General features: G+C 38.3%; 2 protein-coding genes across 3 annotated transcripts; both read right to left on the bottom strand.

Moving 5' to 3' along the window:
• Positions 1-743: 743 nt before the first annotated feature.
• On the bottom strand, positions 744-10,913 carry LOC137291395 (ecto-ADP-ribosyltransferase 5-like). Of its 2 annotated transcripts, none has more exons than XM_067822726.1 (4): positions 10,655-10,913; positions 4,524-4,583; positions 2,759-2,784; positions 744-2,269 (listed from the first exon to the last, which is right to left on the bottom strand). In XM_067822726.1, exons 1-4 carry the CDS (start codon positions 10,680-10,682, stop codon positions 1,472-1,474), a joined length of 912 nt encoding a protein of 303 aa, XP_067678827.1. In that variant the 5' UTR covers positions 10,683-10,913; the 3' UTR covers positions 744-1,471. The 2 variants fall into 2 exon arrangements, with proteins under 2 accessions (XP_067678827.1, XP_067678828.1); XM_067822727.1 differs by lacking the exon at positions 10,655-10,913 and adding an exon at positions 4,927-4,949.
• Positions 10,914-15,709: 4,796 nt separating this feature from the next.
• On the bottom strand, positions 15,710-24,848 carry LOC137290717 (2'-5'-oligoadenylate synthase 1-like). Its single transcript, XM_067821809.1, has 6 exons — positions 24,677-24,848; positions 22,824-23,256; positions 22,070-22,367; positions 21,141-21,298; positions 17,247-17,443; positions 15,710-16,823 (listed from the first exon to the last, which is right to left on the bottom strand). Exons 1-6 carry the CDS (start codon positions 24,694-24,696, stop codon positions 16,409-16,411), a joined length of 1,521 nt encoding a protein of 506 aa, XP_067677910.1. The 5' UTR covers positions 24,697-24,848; the 3' UTR covers positions 15,710-16,408.
• Positions 24,849-26,983: the final 2,135 nt, after the last annotated feature.

Below are 26,983 nucleotides of genomic sequence, written 5' to 3'. Positions count from 1 at the left end.
TTTTACGGTCGCATCCGAATGCCACAAGACGAAGCTCATCGTCTTTATCATCAGAGGGACAGTTTGTCCAAGGTGTTGCTAATTTGCTATGCGGAGTTGCGTCCCTTAGACCAGGAACGTATGTTCGAATCCCTAATTCGTCGATGTGTGGTTGTCCGCAGCATATCCATACTTGGTACCATCAACAGTGCAAGCAGCCTGAATATACATCACTTTGAGTCGTTCTTCATCATTTGACGACTACGTCGTTTTTTTTTAATGATATACTGTGCAAAGCGGCATGGACTAAACTCTTTGCTCTTTGTAAGTGGAATTTGTAAAGTGTTCTGGAAAAATAAACTATTTTTTATGTCTTGTCTTATTTATTTGTTTTGGGATCAATTTATAACACCATAAACAATAATACAATTGTGAGTGAAAACGTTTACATCTTCACAAGTCTATGATGTACTCAAAGTCACCACTGGGTCATGGGTTGACAGTAGTTTCTATGCAAATTAGCCAAGTTTTAATGAGGTCATGCCTGCTGTCCTGTCCTTGGTCTCCACTGGTTGAAGAGGTGCAGCATCTTGATTGGATGTTGAATTTAGTTGCGTTTGGAAAGTGTGGAGTTTGTTCTCTCACTGGTGTCCCCCGAAGATATATAATTGCTAAATGAGGCGTAAAACCATCCTCACGCACTGTATTTGATGGGCCAGGTTGAAGACCCGTACATTTGTTCTAAACATACCAACAAAATATGTTAACGTGACGTACAATCACAGCGTATTTATTCCACTGTTGGAAAATTGTCATAAATAATTCAATACTAGGTAAGACTCTTAATTGCAAACGTATTTAATAGTTTAAGAAAGAGACAAATTCTGACGCTAAACGCATCACAAATAATCACACAAGTATATTGTAGTGAATAGTAAACTATTTTAGGATACTTTTCAGACTTTGAATCACATGGTTATAATTAAAAGCGACAAATAACTGCGCCTTGAGCAAGCAATAATTGCATGGGTATGTGCGCTATATAAATATATAAACACACAAACATATCCAGCAGTGCTAAAACAGACTCACATTTTCGAATGCAATTAAAATCTAAAGCGCGTATGTGTGAATCATTATCACAATAATTAATTCGTCGGCATAAGATGGACAGTTGGTGCATGTAATATAAATGGTTTTATTCATAAGATCTATTTTCATTGACCCTCGAGATGAGTTTTTGTCCACTTTCAGGACCGATGAGAAAAAAATCATCGTAGTAAAAGACAGTAATTTGGTTACTCTCAGAGATTTCAACTCTACGTAGCATTTTAACAAGGCAGGCTTATCCCACCCAAGAGATGCATGTTTGAATCAATATAGTCGAAAATAGTTTTTGGATTCCCGCTGACAGAAAACAGGTATAATTTCTACCGTAAAAGCAATAATTTGTAAATTAACATGATCTGGCCGTTCGACACTAGAAACAACATTAACATGTTATTAATACGGTAATCATAAACACTAAAGCACACACTGTAAATATTCCCCAGTCCTGGAACGCCTCACTGAAAATCTCTCCCTCTGATTGTCTACAACACTGACATCCTGGCTTTTGCATCTTCTTCACACAAGTCTCTCCAATGCTAATAAGTTCAATGACTGGACCTTTATCATCTTTGGCAACTCGGGAAATTCTAAACGTTTCATATGGAGGAATTAGGATCTCGGCTTCTTCGGGGTAAAGAGACAACTTTGTTATAGCTGCCCCGAAGGCAACACCCTTTAACACAAACAAAGTGTGACGTTTCTTGCGGAATCGGTTGGCTATCGCCATGTTACTAACAGTAGAAGTAAATCCAGCAAGCTGAACTTTGTCGCCCTCGCTTAAGTGCCGATAAGAGTTGGGATCATCTCTGTACAAAAGACGAGGAAGCATTTGTAACACTCGTAACTTTTCTAAAGCGCTAACGAGATTAAAATGTAGGACTCGTTGTGGTATATCATATTTGTGTCGAATTCCATCTCTTAAAATCATGTTGAATTCGCCATTCACGGAAGTGTCAGTATATAGCATGACTGCCAAGGCTTCATCTTCAGTCAAGCCGTATGACTTCCCCTGAGATACGATGCGGTCTCTCTGTTCATCTGATGCACCACGGTACGCCGCATGGAACATGGTATTCTTACTGACAACATCCATCAGGTTCGTATTCAGTGTCTTGTAATCTTCACTTGTAATGGAAGCGTTGATACTATTTCCCAGGGCTAGTAGCTGGTATACCTTTCCCTAAAATTATAAATAGTATCTTCCATAGTTAAGGGGCTGAATAATAAATGACTAAATGTGTTCGGAAATGGAATCTACATGTCGCAGTCAAGGTCGTTCAGTATTGTCTGTATTCCCTATTGTCATGATCGATCTCTAGACTAGTGGGTAGTCAAGCGTTCACCTGTCACACATATCTCTAATTTATGTGCAAGCTATTCTTGGTATATTCTATAACATTAACAAACTTATTGTGAGTACATATATACCCATAACAACGAGTGCTACTAAATGTTATCAGTTACGAGTTGAATTTAGACTGTCAACAGAGCTGTCGTCTAATGGATCATGGGAAATAACTCTATTCGGAACTGGGAACAAAATTCAAAAGTAAAAGAGTTGTTTCCCATATGTATATGACTTCTGTGATTATAATCTGGGATTTGTGAGAACGACGATTGGATAAAACCACCAACGGAATTCTCCATTAAGTCGACTACATGTACTTACACTGCCCAGATCCCAAAGAAGTCCAGCTGAAAGACAAGAGATATTATTATCATCATTATTATTAAGCTATATATACGCAATGTGTAATGCAATAATAGTTTCAGTTTGTGTTAGTTGATATTACAACCACTAGTGGCCGGATTAAAGGCCCGATTAACGGGATAGGGTGGTCTGGCTCCCTGACTTGGTTGACAAGTCATCGGTTCCCATACACGCAGTAAGTAGTAATTATAGGATACGGGATAGTTCATAATCTATATCTTGGGTGGATGGGTGGTGATGACGATTTTAAGAGGGGTGATTCACCCATTTTGTTCGGAGGAAGTAGGGGCGTCAGTGATTTTGTACACATAAACATGGGCGGTGGGGGTCGGACATTGATGTAATTGGCGTAATTTACATTGTACATGCTTCTCCGTAGAAAACAATTGGTCCCTTTAACAGTGCAGCCAGCAATCTATCTACAGAGTCGAAACTTTGACACAATACGTTTTGGTCGTGGCACAGGGCATGAACATACATGCATTGAGAAATTGGTGGAAAAGAGAAACAAATGTCTGCTAACATGATATGGAAGCAACACGGTGGTTCAGGCAGCAGTCTTATAGTTAGTTCAACGTTAACATTCTCAACTTTAGAAAATAATTTCTTGAAAAGTGACATCATCAATTCATCATCACTGTCCAATGTCTCTCAGAAAGAATATACGCTAAGTGTATATATTCGACATAAAGGAAATATTCACTTCTTTACCAATGAAAGTGATTTTGGGTATTCGACATGTTATCAGTTATTATCAGAATTACATATATATTGGAGAATTCTACAATGACAGTGAAGAATATGTGGTTTTGATAAGCTAAAGGAGACATCATCTTTCAATCGATACCTCTTTCCATCTCAGACTCGTCACACAATGACACATTGAAAAAGATAAAATTGATTTACCAACAGCCTATGCGTCGATCCATGAAAAGATGGCTGTCAGTAACTGGATACGTGTGTATACAGTCCACATCAGCACAAATGCTTATCAGATACCATCTAGCACACACAGGTAAATCACACATGAACAACTATTACGTCGGGGCCACATAATCATCTGTCACTATACTCTGCACTCGTCTGCAACTGAAACCCCCCAAAGGTCAAGGTGTTTCGTTGAGGTCATTAGGCTCGTTTCCATAAGTAAACCATCGACTTGCAAATAGTGCTTCCACTCTGAACAGTCGTGTTGGCCGGCATGGACAGCAGAGAGAAATCGGAGTTAAGTACAACCACGTCAACATATGGGGTGGGAAGATGGCCATTTATCATATGTTCAGCTGTGTCGGACATATTGTTTCAAGTGTTACTACTTTCAGAAGTACTGCTTCGAAAGTAAAGGTAATACGTTAATTAATGAAACTAATTCGATCAATATTTGTTTCACCAATTCACCAATTGGGGACATGGAACTTGTGCTAGATGAGAAATATACGTATTTGTAAGTTATCGTCTGTGATCCCATATCGTACATCTGAACTCTGACCTCTGTACCCTTTGGGTTATAACGGGTTTCAAAACCATCCTTTTCGACATCGTTCTTGACGATGTAAAAGAACAGAGATAAAACTGCTACTTACTGGTATTGAAATTGTATGCATCATTGCAGATTAGATTCTTTTTTCTTCATTTCTCCCCAATCCGTACAATGGAAATCCCTACCCGAAGAAGGGGTAGTTGTATTTCGTCAGATAAACGACCGACACAAGCGATCACTTACCTATCAATACACATAGCAGCTGCGCTGAATGAGCCCCCATTGTTACACTGCTGTTGATCACTGAAACGAAACAAGACACCAAACTGTGGCGGAACGCATGTTAAAACTCAGCTCAAACGTAAAGGAAGTTGGGAACAAATAAGCTTAAAGTAAAATTTCAGATTCAGTGAGTGAATATGGTTTTATGCCGCTTTCATCACAATTCCAACAATAACACAACCACGGTTACAGAAACTGAATAACACACATCTCACCCTTTTGAGGAATCGACCCCAGACCTTAATCACTGCCCTCAGTGACAATGGCGGGTAGAGGTATACCACGCGGCTATGGTAGTGTGTTAGTGTTTGCTGGTCATGTCTGACCCTCATTTAGTAATAGTATCAATTTTGTAGCAACTCACACGCGAGATATTAACAGTCCGCGGTCCTGTGCCTTATGACACCAGCAAATCCTTCACCTGTTAGTGTCGAGTCACGGTTAAATATAGTCCCAGCTTCTCGGAATCAGACGCATGAATAGAACCACCCAAGAGTTAAAATGAAAATAGAGACACGACAAACATGGAATGTAAACTTTATGGTGGCCTTATCATGGTCGCGTCGAGAGTACGTTGTACACAGGGTACAACTGACATAGTCACATTACCTTATCATGCAATGCACAAATGTTGGAGGTAAATTCATTGCATTATCACACTTATCGGCATTACCATAAAACCTATTCTATATCTGATCTAAGCCTCAAATGTACAATTGAAACACACTTGTCTGCATCGCGTACAAGAATCATTGCAGTCCAGTGGCAAATTCATCCTATATCTCCTTGGGTATGTAAGTCCCAAAACCTTCAAGATAAATTTAAACTTATCAGGATTGTAGGTGTAGTATTCTTGTATTTTTAATTGTGGCTGACGTTGCTTACAATCGAAGTGATGGTGTAAAGTAGCAAAGGTACTGTAAGTCCCTATGGTCCCTAATCTGGTGATCTGCCTTCTGTTGTTGGCGATCTATACCCTGTTTTTATGTTGTATTGTCCAAATAGTTATAATAATTTTAACTTTCCACACTAGTTTTAAGTCAAACTGTGATATGCTAGGTCTTTTACTGTCCCTCGTCGACAGTTTTTTTTAATATACATATAGTACTTTCTTGTGTTAACTATTCTCGTCACGACATGGCTGCAATACTGCCGTTGTGACGATTAATATTAACTCACTCACTCACCATACCTCCTTGGCGTGCTTCCTGTCACAACAAAACCCTACTAACACGCTATACCAGTATTACATCAATTGTTTATTATCAGTTAAAAGCGTTAATATTATAATGGCAAACATATCTGCCTACTTGTAAGTGAAGCACAATAGGCATGTGGTTATATGCGCCCATGCTTGACGTTATGTTTGTTCATAAGCGCTGTTTATATTGGTGAACCTACTGGGAGTTGATAGTGATATTAATAGTATACGTCGTGTGCTATTCGCGAGGGTAATACGATCTGATATACTTCTCTTTGTGGTAATGTTACCCGAACCGGTAGGCGAGAGATAACGCTGCTAGATAAAAGAGTACACCAAAGCGTACACCGTATTTATATTTATACATATATTAAAAGTACAAAATTTCATTAAATTTTCAAGATCGCTTTTGATTATATGGCATGTAAACGATATTGTGTCTGCCTGTTGACTGGAATTCTAAAATCAGGGAAACATTATCTGACAAACTAAAAATGCTTTATGGTTCAACTTCTTTCTTATACAAGGTCACAACGTCTCGAGACAGTTCCTAGTCTCTTCTTCAGGTGAAGTGAGGGTAAAACTAAAGGGTTGTAGTATATATACACATAACAGTAGACTGATAACAATGGGTAACAAGATATACAGGTTTCTATTAATTGATGTACCGGCTTCGATTGATTGATGTACAGGCTTCAACTTATGTACAGGCTTCAACTGATTGGCGTGCAGGTTTGTATTGATTAGGTTAACGAGTTACAGATAAAGACGTTTGGATAAAGATTAGTCACTGAGGATAAGGTGGTTCCATGCATTGGGTAAGTAAACACCACCGTCTCTGTTGATTGAGGGCTTGTACCGCTTGATTGCAATGGCTTCTAGGAGCTTGCGTTTTTTATAGTCATTGGCGTTCCTAACTAATGTCCTGGTGTTGTCCCAAACAATCTTGTGATTGGGGTTGTGCATGATGTGTTCACATACAGCAGACTTCTGATCCAAATTTTGAACTTATGTTTTGTGTTCTTTTAACCTGACAGCCAGTGGCTGACCAGTTTCTCCTATACAGTATGGTTCAAAATTATTGAGAATAGCTAAAGCATTTCATATTATTAAACGAGAACAAATCAGATAAAATTGAATGTATTGTAAAAGTGAACTGACCTTTTCATGTTGTGTAGGTAACAATTTAATATTTTATCAAGTCTCCTTGAGCTTCACGGCACAGTCTAAGACGGGTAGGCATACTTCCTATCAGAGAGGTTAGTGTCTCGTGAGTTATGCTGTCCCAGTATCGGACCACTTCTCTCTTCATGTCTTCAATTTTTGTCAACCCCTTTTGATTCACACATTCCTTCATCATCCCCCAAATGTTTTCAATGGGATTTAAGTCAGGACTATATCCAGGAAATGGTAATGCAGTCACATTTTTCTCCTGAAACCACTGCTTGGCATGTTTTGCGGTGTGTTTAGGATCATTATTTTGCTGCAAAATCCAGTCATTTCCATAAAACACATGTGCACTTGGAAGGAGAAAATTATCTAATATGTTAGTGTAGCGTTGACTTGTCAGATTTCCCTCAAACACACACAGCGGGGTCGTTCCTAATAAGGATATCCCTCCCCATACATGAAACTTTGGGCTGTATTTAGGTCGTCGATACAACGGTGCTGACGCAGACTTTGTCCATATTTTCACATTATTGGGATATACCCATATTGAGCTTTCATCAGTAAAAATCACATTTTCCCAGTCAAAGTTTTCATGTGCCAAACACCACTCAACACGCCTGTCTTTATGTTCTTGTTTCATGAGAGGAGAAGGAATTCCAGTCTTTTTCTCCCATCTAAGATCAATCAAATTTCTTCTAACTGTAGATTTTGATACAACTGTTGATCCCCTTTCTATCATTTCATACCTGATGTTGGAGATGCTTGCCCTTTGCTTTTTAGACGCTAAAATTCCCAGCCGGACGCGATCTGAGAAGTCCAATTTTCTGAGGCTCCCTGCTCCTTTCTGGTGCCCCAAATCCTTTCCCTCTTTAAAATTCTTCCTAATCCTATACACAGTAGAAAGAGGAGTTCCTGTTCTCTCTGCCAATGTATTTACATCATCAATTCCTTGATTACACAACTAAAAAATCAACCTTCTTTTATCTTCAGCAGACATTGTTGCCAGTGCTGAGGAAAATGACGTCTGCTACAAATTCAGGGGAGGTAACTCTAATTGTACTATACTCAGTAGGCCAAGATGAGTTACCTCCCTTATACCATTACTTAGTTTTAAGTATCAGTGAATCAGTTGAGGTGTTAGGATAGCTCAAAGTAAGAAGAAAAATTCTCAATAATTATGAACCAGACTATATATGTCTCTTTACAACCGCATTGGATCTGGTAGATGCATCCTGCTGGATTGTTGCATTTAGGTGTAGTTGGCCCGCGTCCATTAGCTGATAGAAGCGTTTTCAGGTTGGTGTCGCTACGGAAGGTGACGTCTATTCCTGTTGTTTGTTATGCCTTTGAAACAACAAATTATCTGACAAGATAACAACTGCTATGAAAATGGTTAATTAGGAGATAAACATACTGTGTTGGAAAATCATAGGTATATAATGAAAGTTTAAAGCTCTAAATTTGATTTAAAACCGAACGCGATTTTCCAACACAGTACGTTTATCTCCATGCTACCACAACGGCATTATTCAGATTTTAAAAAGATACATAAAATGTTGGAAAATCAAGTTATATACCTCTGAATGATTTTGATTAACCAATCAGAATCCAGTACTTACTGAAGTCATGGTAGAGTTGTGTTTGGTGGTTACCGTAGCAACGGGTGATATATTTTACAGCTGTCACTCTCCTGGGAGGTTTGATACGGAAACTTCTGAACGCGTCAGTGAACAATGAAGTTAAAGTATTTTACACGAAGGTCACATAATGGATGTTGTACTATCAAACACTAATAGGTAACCAATACCAGAAGGCGGTCACAGGCCTCGAATAAAATGGAATCAGGGCCTGGAGTTTAGAAGCTCTCTTAGCTCCAAAAGTAAGTTAATGTTATTTATGGGACTTATGATATCTTAGCCCAAAGAGAGATTCGAACATCTAGGCCCAGATATTCAGGTTCTGTGACGTGGCGGATTCCATATTCCAACGTCGTCTATTGACGTTCGTCTTTCTGTCACTTGTTCAACACATTTAGATTGGAATAACGATTGGTTGTCGTAACGAGAGATCTATGTACAGTCACCCTGTCGTAATGAGAGATCTATGTACAGTCACCCTGTCGTAACGAGAGATCTATGTACAGTCACCCTGTCGTAAGGAGAGATCTATGTACAGTCACCCTGTCGTAAGGAGAGATCTATGTACAGTCACCCTGTCGTAACGAGAGATCTATGTACAGTCACCCTGTCGTAACGAGAGATCTATGTACAGTCACCCTGTCGTAACGAGAGATCTACGTACAGTCACCCTGTCGTAACGAGAGATCTACGTACAGTCACCCTGTCGTAACGAGAGATCTATGTACAGTCACCCTGTCGTAACGAGAGATCTATGTACAGTCACCCTGTCGTAAGGAGAGATCTATGTACAGTCACCCTGTCGTAAGGAGAGATCTATGTACAGTCACCCTGTCGTAACGAGAGATCTATGTACAGTCACCCTGTCGTAACGAGAGATCTATGTACAGTCACCCTGTCGTAACGAGAGATCTACGTACAGTCACCCTGTCGTAACGAGAGATCTACGTACAGTCACCCTGTCGTAACGAGAGATCTATGTACAGTCACCCTGTCGTAACGAGAGATCTATGTACAGTCACCCTGTCGTAAGGAGAGATCTATGTACAGTCACCCTGTCGTAACGAGAGATCTATGTACAGTCACCCTGTCGTAAGGAGAGATCTACGTACAGTCACCCTGTCGTAACGAGAGATCTATGTACAGTCACCCTGTCGTAACGAGAGATCTATATACAGTCACCCTGTCGTAACGAGATATCTATGTACAGTCACCCTATCGTAACGTAACTGGAATATTACTACCGCGAACATTATGTTGCTCACTTCAGATCTGAAGGGTAGCCTCACTTACAGCGGGCATTGTGCAAGCAGGGTGTACGGGAGTCCGTTTTGCATGCGGCTTCAACAATATGTTTCAACTTCCTTGTCTTGGTATTAAAATATCGAGATACTTTTCATTCCGCGTTTACATGTCCTATTTCACAGAACAGACCTCTCCGTTTTCTTTCTCGTAAATGCCTCCTGTGATTAAACAATCACAGCGTTGCTCTTGAGTGAGTGAGTGTGCAATGTGTGTGTGTGTGTTTGAGTGTGTGAGAGCATGTGTTTCAAATGTACAGATACTCAATTAACTTGACTCCTGGTCATACAGTTTTACCCAGGATTAGCTGGGATTGTCCTGTCTATACCTATCTAGTCGACCTATTCCAGTGAACCGGGTTCTATGCGTCACAGAGTGGGAAGGCTGTGTGGTACACTTCCTCATTGCTGACTCTACACCTGCTTGCCATAAAGGAGTGGATATGTTGCACTCGCTCAGCATAAAACGCCACTCTTGTTATCAAAAGGAAGCATTTGTGTGATGCGCAATATGCTTAAAGGTCTATTTTGAAGCACACAACGTTGACCATTAGTCATCTGGCTATTCAAGTATCAGCCTGTTATTAATATGTATAATGTTGGTCGCATGTATGAATATCAGTTACCACACATTGACTAGAAACAATTACAGAACTATCCGTTTCTTTCGTAATTAGTCAAACTCCAAACAACCTTCTTAAGTGAGAGAGGGTTGTCCTACCTTCGAAAATTTATCTGGTGCATTTGAAATATATAAACAACTAGGCAGAATGTAGGTATCACCTGACTTGCCGTACGCTGTTGCTGTCATCAGTACGTCCAGTCGACACAGGTATACGTTGAGGTATAATAGTTCTCCTGGTCACTGGAGTTCAGGAGGGGAGGAAATAATCTTGCACATAATGTCGACCTTCATCTGCTATCATTCAAGGAAATGTTCACAACATACATGTCATGATTCAAGCTAATGGGCGATCATTTTGAATTCATCTTCCCTTCACTAATCCGCTAGGTGCGCTGATCCGGACGGTCCGGCCTGAAACTGACAGAGCATGTCCTATGCGCAATGTGCGCCATACGCGTTACTATTACACTTACAGACAGTTAACCAGTACCACCTTCACCGTCACCGCGAACGTTCACGCTGTTGCATGGACAGTATATCTTTTCCCTTTTACGATGATATATTAAGTGTTATGTCCTGAAATATTTATTCAATTATTCATGAATCGAGAAATAGCAGTTCGAAGAATGGCGGTGGAATCAGCTGATCGTTTTCAGGTCATGTTTTGTCGTTTTGTTGACGTTTTGCTATCGATAATTTAAGCCCGACACTAGATCACTCAACATCGCACATTTAAGACTGCAATGTATTTTAATTGTATATGTACTCAAATCGCTTTAGAATTATAGTCGATGTGGCTGCATTCATGAACTTTAATGTGGCGAGGAGTCGCTGCTGTGTGCAAAATGTGAAACACCGTCTTGTAAATTTCATCGGGTCATAGAAGATGGGATTGAGATTTTTGACAACACAAATATTTAGCAGGTAGAGAGAGAGGTCAGAAACAATGGCCAAGTAATTATAAAATAACAATAACGGACGAATTATGTCAGTCATCACCTACGTGTGGCCATGCAATGTTGAAATACGATAAACATGGGCATAACATACTTTTTTATGTCTGTAACTTTTTGTGATGCAAAAATATAAAATCACTGTAAGGACATATAAAGCATAAAAACATTGCAAATTTCTACTGCAATTTAATTATCCTGATTTAAGGGAATAAATTAAAATGTTTTGTTTTTTCCTAATTTTTAATAAAAGGGATTAATATTAAAATATGAATTTAATTAAATATAATATTTCATACACAGAGGAAACAATAGTACTACTAGGATAAGTACATATTCAAGGGCACTTTCCAAATTCTTGGGGTTTTTTTTCATTACATAACTAAAAAATACATATGTTTATACTGATTATAAATTGTAATCTCTAGTGTAATAAATGGCACTGTTAAGTGTTTAAAGCAACAAAAGGTTTACATTTTAATGTAGTGTACACACACAGCTTGCCTTCACAATGGTGAGATTACTATAATAGTCATATTTTATGTATTAGACCTACCTCTTCATGTTTTGTTGCAATAAATGATTTTTTTTTAAATTCTAACACAAATATATAAACAAAGTAAGAATCTTTTCCCGTATTACACTGTAGCTGCACTGTACAATGTCGTAATGCTATCTGAGTTTTCGTATTATGTTGCGTGTGTACTTTAATATTAAATTACACATGGATGACTTTATTCAATCTTTGTACATGTTACCTGTTAAATATGTAAAAAATAAATTCATGAGGGGTTAAATTCGAATTTATGTCATCAAAAACATATATCTGATTTATGACACATTTTCTGTATTAATTTCTAACAGACCTACATAATCTAAAGTTTTCTTTAAGAACTGCTGAATGAAAATCAGATTACAAAGTTAAAGTTATATGTTGATTGTTGAGACAAATCTCTGTAAATGACTCTTTATATTAAGAGCTTCAAGAGGTGTTATTTTTTGTAAGAAATTAATCAATTAATTCACATATATAGAAATGACTCACAACACTGACTGATGGACTTATGTTATAAGGGGTAAATATTTTATTGCAAACTATGATGACTGGTGTTTCTGATGCAACCGACTAACCGCTTGGATAATAGGTCTCTAGCACATTTGTAAGTATACATAAAAATATAAAGAAGTATAACAATTTAGAACCAAAATGTATTCAGTTGAGTGAGGAACTGCTGCTCAAAACGTAATTAATATCTTTCTAACCAACTATTACATTTTATACAGACTTTCATCAAAAATGTCAGGAATGTGTAATAATCACAAACTGGGGATAAAGACCTTCCAGGGGATACTCGTTGGCTGGAGGTATATCTCCGATTTTTCACATTGAGATCGGTGGTTTTATGGTAACCTATATGCAAGATTTTAATCCGACAATAGTTAAAGAATTATCAATGGAAATAACATAGGGGTTGTGATAAGATATACACAGAATTTTCACAGAAGCTACGAGACCCAAGACTTACATTTGCACTGCCTCGTGTTCTGTCGTAGAAAATACCGAGGTAATATACCGTTTCCACATTGCGCTTTCCCTCTTTATCTATATAGTGTCAGTTCGTATTGCACTTGGAAATGCAACACACGATGCATTTCTAAAGTACAAATCAAAGGAAAATGTGTCAGTTAATGACTTTTATTGTTAAAAGATAGTTTTTTAAGTGAATGTGAACACGGCAACGCGTAAGCTGAGTTCTGCCTTTAAATGTAGCAAATTGTCGCAACGCACATCGACTCGGGGACCAGACCGGAAGCGAGAAGTTGGACCGTCGCTTATGTCAAAGGAGAGTTATCGCCCCTCGCAACAAAAAGATCGCTCATTGTAAATAAGAATATCGTTAACGGTGTTATCAGTAGACAACAGGGGAAATTTCGGATTTTTTTCATTACGTGGCTCAAATAAAATCAGGCGACCTAAGGAATCCAGATTGAAAATAGTCTACTGTCAATGATCGCTATTAATAAATAATGAGCAAATAAACCCCTACTTTAGCCAGATTACTCGGCATGCGAGGTACAAGTGATGGCGTGCGAGTTACAGATGACGGCATATGAGATGCAAATGACTGCATGTGATGTACAAATGACGGCATATGTGAGGTACAAGTGAGGTACGCCTGACATGTGAGTCATAAATGACGGCATGTAAGATACAAATGACCGCATGTGAGTTATAAATATTAATGTTGGCATGTAAAGTTACAAATGGCGGCATGTGAGGTACAAATGACGGCATGAGAGTTAAAAATGGCGACATGTGAGGTACAAATGCATATTGTAGAAAACATTGTACATGTAGGTATTCAGGTGGGTGAAGCCTCTGTCGGTTTGTTGTTCTATTCCTAGTGGACTTCTGTCAGCCTCTGTTATATTTGCTCTATATTGATATTTGATACCGGTTGATGTGACACAGAAGAGGCTGAAGGAAGGACTGTTTATCGCAATATTGTCTAATAAATAATTACACTGTTTCTATTTCTATTTTCTATTCCAATAGCTCTACAGAAACCTTGTCTATATAGCCTACACATACCATTTTCTTCTTGCTCTTTCACTGTGCTGTGGTGATGTTCACTCCAATCCAGTTCCAGGTGAGTATAAGGCTGTTCATCTAAGCGTGCCCAATTGTAATGATACATGTAAAGATGACTTAGTTAAATTGGATTTGACTCATGGCGGTGCATGCTTAAATAAAACGTGTTGAGATAATGGTGTTCTTAATGGATTTCTACCCCGGGGTATCACATGCCTTTCAAGAAAGATACGGCAACTAAGAGCAGAGGCGTTGTCCTTCACGCTAGATATAAACTAGGTGTAAATGAAATGGGTCATTTAGATATAGTTGGACTTGAGGCACCACGGCTCAAAATAAGTTGCAAAAACATACATTATTTATGAGGTACGCTGCTAATATTTTTACGCTGCTTAAACACAGACGTTCTGGAAATTAATTGCGAAGTCTATATTGATGCTATTGACATAGATATACGCCGCTGACGTTAAGGGTGACAGACAGACAAAAATATTGGACTGGCGGTTTGGATGCTTTAAGAACAATTTGAGAACACCTAAATTTTAATCTTTAGGGATAAGGAGAAACAAATTCCAAAATGTTGCTTTATAACATATTTACAATATAAAAACTCCCGACTGTCTTTCTGATCTTCTTCCCTGGCATCCCGAGATTAAGTACATGTACGCTAAGAAATAGTTCAAACTTACGTTATTACACGCAGAGCTAAAACCTATGCATAATCATAAAGGTAGGTTGACATTATTCGCTGAACGTGAATTAATTCTGAATACGCAATTTTCTATTTTTAGCTGATATTGAGAATATGGCATGTGTATCCCTTTGATGATTTTGAAATAGAATTATCATTAAATGATTGATATAGTTAGATTTCGATTGTCGCCATGATTTGTGCAATGGATGACTTAAACTTGAAGATCCTCCGTATTTGGCATCGTCAGACTGTATCCTTCGTGCCTGGAAAACATTATATAAACAAGGTAACGTCATTTCTGTCACCCGAACTGTTTCTTTTATGCCAGTGTGAACTGGAAGTCGTTGACTGATATGATTTCGGATATGATTCAAACATCCTTTGGATTTGAACCTTAATCTAATAATGAATTAAAATCCCGAAACTAGATATGAAATTATTTCAGTTTAAGTATCATGAAATGTCCTTTATCATAACATGATGAAACTATTGAACACATCTCAGACTGACCTAGTGATCTTATCCCATATTGTCCACTGTCTCAGTAGTGCAGGACAGTTGTCTACGAGTTATTCATCTGCAAAATGTTTGTGTACTTTTAAATGCTCTCAAGAAGAACGCCACTTCAAGGGGATCTGCTCGCTTATTGATGTCACAGTTCAAACAACATAGTCTACAATGATTGATCCCTTGTATTTTGTTGAAAACAACCTCTTGACCCTTTACGGAAGGGTATGGGTCTTTTCAGGAAACCCGGAAGGGGAAAACATATATTTCAGAAGTGCTATTGCTTTTATAATCACGTATTAATCCGTCCTTGAAAGCAAACATGCTGTTCTCTCCCAAGGTGAAATCATAGGCTACTTATCAACACTCAAACCATGTCCGTGGATTTCAAAAACAACCCAGAGAACTGAAGTTCATCTTCAACTTGCCCGTAGTTACGTTGGAGTAAAAATGACATACCAGCAGGAAGATGACACCAATGTTTATTGACATAAATACTGTGTTATCTCTTATGATTTTGGCCCCATATGATGCTGGTTAAGGATATTTCATTGTAAGTATGAACTTGTCATCGTAAGGCATTTAGAAGTGATACACATGAGGAAGAGAGTTTTTTTGTGGATGTGAGTTTCGTTTTTATTTATGAGGAACACAAGTCAAAAGCATATACAGTGGAAGCTCATCGGAACTGAAACAATAATCCAGTTTAGACAACGAGCCGGATTGCAGACCTGATAACAAATGTACAAGTCATGGACGGGACTGAGATTTTATATCGGTGTTAACAACGTGCCAGATTGTACAAATACCGGTTTTGACAGCTTCAACTGTATTCCGAAAAGTTGTGGTCCTCATAGCAAAGAAGTGGAAACTCATCAAAACTTGACCATCCATTACCAAGTACTGATATGAATGATTGTTCTTGCGATCAAAAGAGCGATATGTGACATCTGACGACACAAAGCATTAAATGTTGTACCCGGAATGGCGTAGGACGTATCGGCATCACCATGGAAAAAGGTAACGTTTGCTTGAGTAACAACTCCGGTTCAGAATCAACATCATGGTCCTATACACGTCCGGACGTGTGGCTCTAATCCTCAGACGGAACAGTCAGTATCAGTTCAAATATTATAATTTATATTTCGTATTTGACCGATGGAATTCAGAGGTTTATGCCCCATATTATGAGTCCCAAAACTACTGCAACTGTTACCAGCATCAGCACAGCCACACACTTACACCTCCAGGAGCATCGACCTGCTTCTTGCGAGGTAGGTTTGCTCGATCTTATAGGGATTGTCAGCGATGGCAACGCTACATCACCTGCACAAACCCCATTTAACCCAGAATCACCAATGTCTATTCTGGTGTCAGCAGGTCTTTGCAAGGTGGCAGCAGGACTCTCAGTAAGAGCCATATTTTGGAATGTATAGTGGTTAGGAATCAAGTGACTATGTTTGACAGTGCCATATCTGTGAAACATCTCCATAGCGCGCTCACTCACTCGTGACGCATCTTTCATGTTGGGAGCAACGTTCACATAGGGATTTGCTGGATCTAGTACTATTGGCCTGTCCCTGCAATACAGATACAAAAATGTTTATCATAAGGCATTTATACTCTGTCTGAAATACATGTATAAAGCCCAGTAGTTCCACATGCTCACACTAAAGTGTAGTTTATGTATTTATAATGTGTTCATACAGATGAATGCAGAGGTGAAGGTCCGCCCAGACATTATTGTGAATAGTAAGGGAATAGTTTAGGAAGTAATCAATACTGTTGTAATTACAGGTAGACCACGTCAAACGTATTTAGTTAATGGTTTAGCGTTTTCCTGTCCACACTGACGTCAATCACTCTCAGTGTTGACCTAATATTATATAGAGTTATCATTTCATTTTATTTAAGCACAAACACAGGAAGTGATTCTATTGTAATATTGTCTTCCTGTCAACACATATTCCATCGAATCTGGTATTTTTAGCATCCATACTTACTCTTCATTTCTATATTTGAGGAAGTCGTACTCATCAGGCCAAACAATTCGAAGACTCTGGCAGAAACAAAGCTGGTATAAGACTTGTTTGACGTAGTCTTCAATATCGATCTTGTGGTGAGGAGAGCCGTCCCTCAGCCAATAGTCAATGACCACTAACTCACAGAAGTAGCACCGGACTGTTCTGCATCTCTCTTCCTACATACAAACACAAACCATCAACACCTTTAACCCAAACATTTTACCAATCAAAAGTTTAGACTCACTAGTTTAAATCTAGCCACTTTCTTCAGAGAAATGTTCTGAACTAGATTTTGAAAATCTTCCACACTGTTTTACACATGAAGTGGTGTTTTGTAAAACAAATTTGTATCGATGAAATGATTATGGTCATGGGTTCAGCAAATTGACGAACTTTTAACAAAACCTCACACCAAAACGCAGCTGTTCACATGCACGAGATGAGAGTCTAAACTTTTGATGGGTAGTATATATGACTGACATTTGACTAACTCGACATTAGGATTTACTTGATTAACTCTTCAAGATGACTGTAACCATGGTACCCCTTATTTATCACAATAGATGGGTATATGACTAGCGGTAAATATTTGATATCATTTCAATAAAAACAGCACCAATAGACCGATCCAGTCTGTCGATTAAAACTGACGCATGCGCCAATTTCCAATCAACAGTCGGGGCGCGCTACATCTATTTTCTGCAGAATAAGCCTTCAGCAACCCCCCCCCCCCCTTCCCATAAAGGGCGACTGTGCTTGTCGTAAGAGGTTGACACATATCATCGGCGACTAGCAGGATCAGGTTGTCAGGGTCACTGACTTGGTTGACACATGTCATCGGTTTCCAGTTGCGCAGATCAATGTTCATGTTGTTGATCACTGGATTACCTGGTCCAGACTCGAGTATTTACAGACCGCCGCCATATAGCTGGAATATTGCTGAGTGCGGCTTAAAACTGAACTCACTTACTCAGATCTATTTTATATTGCTGCAAATTGATGTGTTCAACAAAACCAAGACAAAACAAACTGAGGTGGATCAAGAAATGTGATAGGCCTCACGATCAGTTAAATGTCGACACCATCCTACATGAAACCAACATCTGCTTGCGCATGCTTTTATTCAATACTGCATTGAGTTGGTAGACTATAAAGCTAAAATAAGACGGGCGGCAAAGCCGTGACGCAAGGTGAACAAATCTGATTTCGGTTAGTGTCTACCAAAATAGGAAAACGTGTTACATTAAGGAATAACGTCATGGATATTGTTGCCTGCTCGTAGATATACTTACATTTGTCACGTATTTAGAATGTTTTCAAGTTTTAAAAGCACAAACTGAAGGCCTACTGTGCAGTATAGTATCTGTAATTTAGTGCAAAATATTTGAAGTGTAACAACACCTTTTTATTCCAACGGACAGTGTCTGCTATCACGTGCCTATCACAGAACATCCAAAATATCAAAATTATTTCAAACAACTGTCTATGAAACCATGACTTAAACATTTCGGAATTTCTTTGAAGACATGGGACTCTGTTGAACGGAACTGTGAAACGAGACGAAAACTATCCGAGAAGAATAATGTCTTTCTGGAAAATTGGACGGAATAAAATAAAATTGTATTTCCTAACTGAGAGAACATTATTTGTTTTGAACTTTTGTTGCAACATATTTTAACACGTATGGAAGTAAACCATTGTAAGTAGTAGCACAGTATGTTTTTAGAATCTTGTGCCCTTTGGTAAACGTAGAAAGGTAATGAAACTAATCAATTATAAATAATTATACTTATGTGACTGACGTAATAGATTCATGTGGTTTTAAAGCAGAGCTAGGCATTCAAAAACTGTATACATATCATGGCAGAACAAGCACTTGGTACTGACTTAGTTTCTTGGCTCCTGCTTTCTTACTTTAAGATATTTCTTTTTCTAAAAAAAATATTTACTAAAAGCCATTCCGAAAATGAACATTACTCGCAACACATTAAATAGTTATTTCAAAATCCAGAGATTTCTTGGAATATAATCATTTACAAAATTCTCAGCTGACTATTCATATCACTGGAATGAAAATTGAAACATATATCTAACCCATGTTTGATGTAGAAATCATCACCTATTGAGGAGGTGACCAAAGTTTGAAGACTGTGTCAAAGTAGTGTTTGTCAAAATGTTTCTTTTTGGACAAATTGTTTAAGGTTTGTGGATTATTAATTGGAAAATGACCGCAATATTGAATTGCACACAGGTTTGCAGGAGGTGAAAGCTTTAGGGCATTTTCATGGGTGTTTCCTAAACTTTTGTTATGACTTTTAGCACATTTTGAAACAACTTTAATGTATTTTTGATGAAACTAGTAGGTATGTCAGAAAAGGAATTAGATCAGAATTAATGTTGTGTCCTTTAAGGATATGGTCTCAAATCTAATAAAACAAAGATTACCATTGTTAAGACGCAACAAAGTCCATATGTAATTTTATTGACGAAATGCTTTGAACTTAGTAAATGTTCTTTGCAGCTTAGGTTCATTAGTAATTAGCAGTTGAATATCTCTGAAGAAAGAGAAGTTTACTTCATTTATTGTACTTCAAAGGTATTTATTGGTTGGATAACTGTGCATCCTCTGTTCAAAGAGTTTGCATCACAGGTTTCCTGTTTCTGGAGGATGGGTCAGTGTACAGGTGCAGGCTGTATCTTGGATCTGTTTTGTGGTATGGTGGTGTGAAATACCTGTACATAAATGCTGGCAGTTCATGAAGTTAAAAATTGTGAATGTTTGTAAATTAGAATTCCACAACAAAGTACACATAGAAAAATAAACTGGAAAGGATGATTAAACAAACTCATTTCCATATTTATAGTCATTGTGTTATTTTGGGATCGTGTACTGATTTTGACGAGAAAGAATGTACTGAGAATTGTTGCAGATTAGGTACTGAATATTCAGGGTATGTCCAGGTACATCCATGGAAACATACTATATACAAGTCCAATTACCTCTTCCAAAATAAGATCAAATATAGGTTATAATACAGTTAGGCTGCATTAATCCTGACACTTCTGTTTTTCATCAAAAACGTACGGATAGTGAAACGTACGGACTACTGAAACGAACTGGGCTTGTTTTGTAATCCTGTTTAAAAAACATAACACACACACACACACACACACACACACACACACACACACACACACACAAATAAAATGCACGAAGTAGTGGACGGAAAATATGTTTTTATCTATTTATTTATTTATCTATTTATAGATATCGAACAGACCCACAAAGTGAACAAGCGGTTGTGTTCACGGCTTTTGTAAAATTACTATAGGTATTTAAGAGGAACAACATAATTCAGCTACCTTTTCTCTGTTAGTATTATAGACGGACATGAATTGTGAGATAGATTGTATGGTTCGAGAGAAAATACGCTTCCCACTCTCATGCAGCAGCTGGCCGAGACGATTCCTCCTCCAGCTTGTAAGTCGCCAGTTACAATCTGTCAACTAAGTTATATAAAAATAAAATACGAAGAACTTTAAATAACAACAAATACCAACTTACCAAGAGCAGAATTCATCAACGCCGTTCTCAATAAGGAACGTTTCGCCGGCGGTGACGCTATTGTGATTAGTCAGTGGTTGTCCCCCTTGACGTCAAAAACGACGTGGGCGGGGCTTATCGGCCCGGACTGGATCGGTCTATTGCAACACACTGTTGCTGGAGCTTGTATTTGCCACATTCATATCCTTCATGTTTAATGATGTTAGTTTTGTTGTCATTGTTTGTCTTTTGTGGGTTTATTTGCTAGTTGTTAATAGTCAATAATTCATTATTCATAGCTTACAAAACATATACCCAAAAGGACATACCTCGCGGATGGTTTTGATCCAGTTCTTAACTATCCTGATGACTTGCTTCAGCCTGTCTGGGACCTTCTTCACAAACTGGACCTGCAGCTCCGACAGGCACGGCACACAATGTTTCCTCTCCATCTCTGGCATGCACTTCATTTCTGTGTACAATGCATCTGCAAAAAAAACCATGTTAACTTACAATTTCCTCCTTGCCACGTGTTACAATCAGGGACTGTTCGGGGGATATCGTGCTACGTTTGGCATCCAGCATCTCATTCCTCTTGTCAACCAGTCAACCAGTCAGTAAAATACTGTAATTTATACAGCCATTGTGAACATTAACAGGGACACCTACACACACGAATCATAAAATAATGACTTTATGATACCCATATTCTGTCCATGACTTTCAGAAATCAGTACGCGTTGCCAGTCATGAGGGAGTGGGTGAATGAGTCTCGTTCTATGGCTCACTCAACAATATTCCAGTTCTTTGAAGGGCATTTAGAAGTGAAATACATAAGAGTGAAGATTTTATGGATATCAGCTTTTTTATATGAGAACACAACGTTTCGGAGTTAATGCTTAATCATTCATCAGGTTCTCATATAAAGAAGTTGATATCCATAAAATCTTCATTCTTAATATTCCAGTTGTACGGCAACTTTCAGAAATCAGCATGCTTTGCCAGTCGTGAGAGAGTGTGTGAATGAGTTTCGTTCTATGGCGCACTCAAAATTATTTCAGCTATATGGCGACTTTCAGAAATCACCATGCTTTGCCAATCATGAAAGTGAATGAGCCGCACTCTGCAATAATCCAGCTTTATTCCCCGTCAATATCGTCCACGTATCATGTATGAAAAAAAGAGACTTATGTATGGTGAAAGACAGTGCTCAATTCCTGTTCGTTAATAGATAATTTCAGAAAAGTCAAGCGTGTACCCCTCTCAGAAAAGGTGCAGTTACTCTGCAACAGATGCACGGCAGGTAGCAGATCCACATCCATCAACGTGCTGCTGCCGCTAACACTCAGCTCAAACTGAATCGAGTAAGGTGTGCGTCTTTGAAATCTCAGCCCATGGGCCCAGTTCATGTCTCTATTTTCGACATGACGTTGGAAGCGTTCTATGATCTCCTTTTTGGTGTCTATGAATTTCTCAATTGTTGTAAACTTATCCATGAAGAGAATCAGGTCGACATCTGCCTTTCTTAATGGAGTTTCTTTCGCTATTGATCCTGCCTGGAAAAATCAAAATAAAACGGTGTAAGATTCAAAGTGCATTGATATTTGAGAAGACATATATACTTCCTGGACAATAATTTTAAGTTTTTAAACCTGTGGGATAAAAGCGGAACAAAACTAATCACTCATTCACATCGCTCAAAATTACAAACAGCGTCTTAAACTTTTTTTAAAATTCTAAACACATAACTGTTCATTGGATGCAAGAGATGGGTGTTTACCTTGCTAAAGTCTTGGCTCTTAGATGTTACGACTGGGGTTCGATTGTCCCCTTGACTGTATGCGAACATTTCATTTTTCATATTATATGGGAAACATTCGAACACTTCGAATCTCAAGGTATGAACAGTGGTTGGTGGTGTAATATATCATAATGATATTCCCATAACACTAAATGTACATCAGTAAAAGCATAATATCTATCTTTTCCGTGACGCGCCATCTAAACCTTACCATGGTGATGTGGCACTGCTTGTAGGATGTGTTGTGACGCATAAACCATTCCAACCTCTCCTTCACCCTGTGGCACTCCTGGTAAACAACTGCGTCAGGGGTCAGGCGTTCTATCAGTTCGTCGTATGATTCCCACTCGCTCACTCCAGGTAAAGAACCACTCTTCCATGATTTCACTATTCCTTCCCGGTTCTTCGTGTGTTCTTCAAACTTTGTTCTCAAAAAGAATCTCTCTTTACAAAAAGTACATTCGAAAACAGAATGTCGTTCCTTTATATGATTTGACAAACGGACTGGAGAGTTTTCGTCGTACTCACAGTAAAAGCAAGCAGTGTTCAAGCATCGCTTTTGTCTTGCCGTCAGATGTTGGAATAATGCAAAATCGTTTTGAAATTCTTTGCTGCATCCCTTACACCTATATAACCCCTTGTTCCTGCAAAAGATAATCAAGAGCGTGTTAAGTTCCTCATGTAGTTATATTTCATGAGAACACATGAATGTTACGCAGACTGGAGAAACAGTACACATTACAAATTGCTCTTGGTATCGAGATGACGACATATGGGCATTAATTAAAACGCCCAGTAATATGCGTAATAATAGCATAACGGGTGTGATTATCACAGTTTATGTAGTTTTCTTTTCAAAATGAGCTAGAATAAGATTAGAATGTTTGCGTTAATTTCAGTGGATGTTGGTTTTGTTGGTTTTCTTTTATGTTTATTATTTTCCTTCTTCCTTTGTTTTGTTGTGTGTGCTTATAACTAAGTCATTACGTTACAGTTAACAGCTGCTGTTGTTGGTTTTTAGTGTAATACACACTAAATCACACAGGCGTTTGTAAAATCTCGGCACACTTCTTCCCTGATTTCCACCAGTAGGCGCTGAATTCACTACTGATAGATGAACTGCTTGGTGCCTACTTGACGTGAAGAGACGTGTGGGACATGATCATGGATAGTATAAATACAAGATTATCTACATGCGCCCCAAACTGCACCACCTTATTCTCCGTTTGCCGAGCATTTTGCCATACCGCATTAATCAAAAGGTTCTGTTAAAATCAAACGTAATTTATTATAAGTTCAAATGTCTCCACGTCAAATGTGGTATTATTCATACTCATCATGTTTGATACAGACACTCAAGCAGCTTAAGCTGATGCTCGCTCTAGGCACCTGCATATCATCCGTATTTGCACCCATGGACTAACTGGTAATTGTAAAAATTACATTATATACAATTCAATGTAATTCAGTTTAATAGCAAAGGACGTAAAATAATATCCCTGCACAACAGCAATCTCTCTCCGTTCAAATGTAACGAGATTCCACCCACTCATGGTGTATTGTGCAATGCTTCTATTTTTAGTCCATGGGAAGTCCACAAGGGAAACTACTTTCGGGGATTCCCCACAGATAACCGCTCATATTTGTTTTAAAGAATCTTGTAAAAAGTGACTTGAATATACACGTTGTTCGTGGTACACATTTGATTCATTTCACATGTAGGGTAACTCTCGTTTTCCGTAATGTGCCATAGCAGAGCTGGTTCGACACAAACCGGAAGTAGGGCATGTTATATCGACCAAAAAGAGCTTTTGCAACAACGGTGTAGCAGAGATCAACACACAGCTACAGGTTGACATACAAAATACGCCTCACATATATCATTCGCCACTGAGACCACGAACCAGTACAGCGGTTACATCTACTGAGCTGCTGTCTCAACACCGTCGCACACAAAGCAAAATCTCAGAGTTTAGATTTGTGGTGCCTCGACGGACGAGGTCGCAGCGTAATGTACAGCATATACAAATGAACTATTGATAGTAGGTTTTTGTATATACTTACTTGTTGTTTACCCGCGTCATCGTTCATGTGACAGAATGTGCATGTTAACATACACTTCTCCCTCACCGTCATGGGTACAGTATGTTTTCTTCGTGCTGTGACTTGACTTTCCAGCTCTGATAGTGAGAACGGGGATTCCCCTACGATAGCCGCTGCACAGCGGTAGCGAACTAACTCATGTAAGTAACTGCAGCCGCGCGTCGATAATCTCAGCAGCGTCTAGCGAGCTCCTGCAAACGCCATTCACGGCATGCAGTACAAATCGTATCCAAATTGCTACGCAGTTATGTTATCTACTAAAGAAAACGTTATGTTGAGGACTAGAGTCATAGGTGAGGTGGGACGGCTTTGGGTTGTGTTCAGTGTTTGTCTCTGTCATCTTATACCACATGTTCACATGTTTGTGGCTAGCGCAACCGGATGTGGAAGGATTCCCTAACATATACATTGTACAAGCGTACGTATATGTCGCTTTGATTCCAAACATATTTGACTGTGTGCACATTTATTTTGCTGCATACGTCACAGTTATCACAGAGTATTATTAATCTGTCAATACTATGAATACGCAATGCGATTTAGAAAGCAGCCATATGCACGCGTTATATATGCCACTGAAATTTCTCAATGAAGTACATATTCTGGTAGTGTTTGTAGTAGAACCCATCCGGGACTCGAACCAACACTCTAAGAGTGAAGCAGCTCTTAGCCAGTATATAAATTATTTTTCAATTATATATAAGCAATTTACAATCTTATTGGGACTTTTTGTCACAACTGACTGTATAATTTGTGTTCAGTGAAGCAATATAAATTAGACATTGCTATCATACTGCCGGTATAAATGTTACTAAATGTGTATTTTGGAGGAGAATTGCATACCTTGGACACCCCTCCAGCAAGCTGATATCGGAAAGTCTCTAAAGACTATGTATACGGTAGACATTTTGAACATTATCGCTTGTATATTCACAGGGGAATCACCTCTGCTCGTAGTTTCAAATTGTCATGTTTAACGTAAATGAACAAAAACATTATCGATCTTGTTTCAGCTTCATTGATAACTACAGGAGACATCTGTTGTGTCAGTATAGTGAAGATATAGTACAGCAAAATAGCAATTATTCACCTATGTTTTAGAAGTGTATTATGTGTTGGTTTGAACCGCTTGTCGTGTTGTGACAGTCGTTTGACTCAGTTTGACTGTTCACTACTTTTGATCACATTACCCACCTGCAAATACAGACGAGGCACGTGTTTTTGTAGACAACGCCGGGAGAGTCACCTTTAACCCCTTTGTGTAAAAACTGATATAAGTATATTGACAATTATACCACTCATCACTGACATATACCATCAGGCATCACTCATTATATAGGAACAAAACTGTGTACAGATGTTTGTCAAACCACCTTTATTTGGAATAATACAACTTCATTGTATATTGAATTGAGATAAGAGACACATTGCTCCTTAACCTATATGGTAGACAGAAATAGTTTATTAAAGTATCACAAGCTGAGAATACAATGCAAAATCATGATAAGTAAAAATTCTTGAGTTAGGTCGACAAATGTCACATAATAGCAGATACGCTCACACATATCAATGGGCTGTCGTCGATATAATGTGTACACAGGGGTATACATTGGACACAGGGGGCGGTGAGCATACCTCAACAACATCAACCACATATGTAGAATAAACCGAGAATAAAAAAGTTATTTCATAAATATTAAAAGTCTATTGTAAAACTAAGATGTGAAACTGTGGAAATGTTAGGCTAAAGTTTGGAAGAAAATTCCATATTTAGAGAAGTTTCACCTGGTAACTGATTTAAGGATATAATCATTTGTATTTACAGTTAAAGGAAATATTGTTAAAGATATGATGACACTGCTATAAAGTACACTAACTATTTCTATTCTGCTTATACAACACTTCTAAACTTGTTAAAAGTCACAACCATGTGACCATGCAACAGTTATTTCTGATTTTCACTTTTCAAAAGAAGGTAACCTTTTGAGGAAAATAAAATGCATGCTTTCCAAAAGTGCATACATCCTCTTTAAAGTAAAAAACAATTTCCATAATGGTTATATTTTTAAACTAAACGTACTAAACTATGATAGTTGGGTTCTTCTCTGAAAGGTTTCCTGTGAGACAACCTACTTTATCAAACTATATTGGGTGGCGCCTAACGTTTTATTCACAGTATATTTTATTTCAAAATATCAACCAGCTATACGCCAAAATGTCAAATACAGGCATATACAGTGCAATCTCAAACACGCTATCGGGTTGTGT

Source organism: Haliotis asinina, chromosome 7 (genome assembly GCF_037392515.1).
Source record: "Haliotis asinina isolate JCU_RB_2024 chromosome 7, JCU_Hal_asi_v2, whole genome shotgun sequence".
NCBI classification, from domain to species: Eukaryota; Metazoa; Mollusca; class Gastropoda; order Lepetellida; family Haliotidae; genus Haliotis; species Haliotis asinina.
The sequence above is the reverse complement of the archived record's forward strand: the minus strand, read 5'-3'. Positions and strand labels throughout refer to the sequence as shown.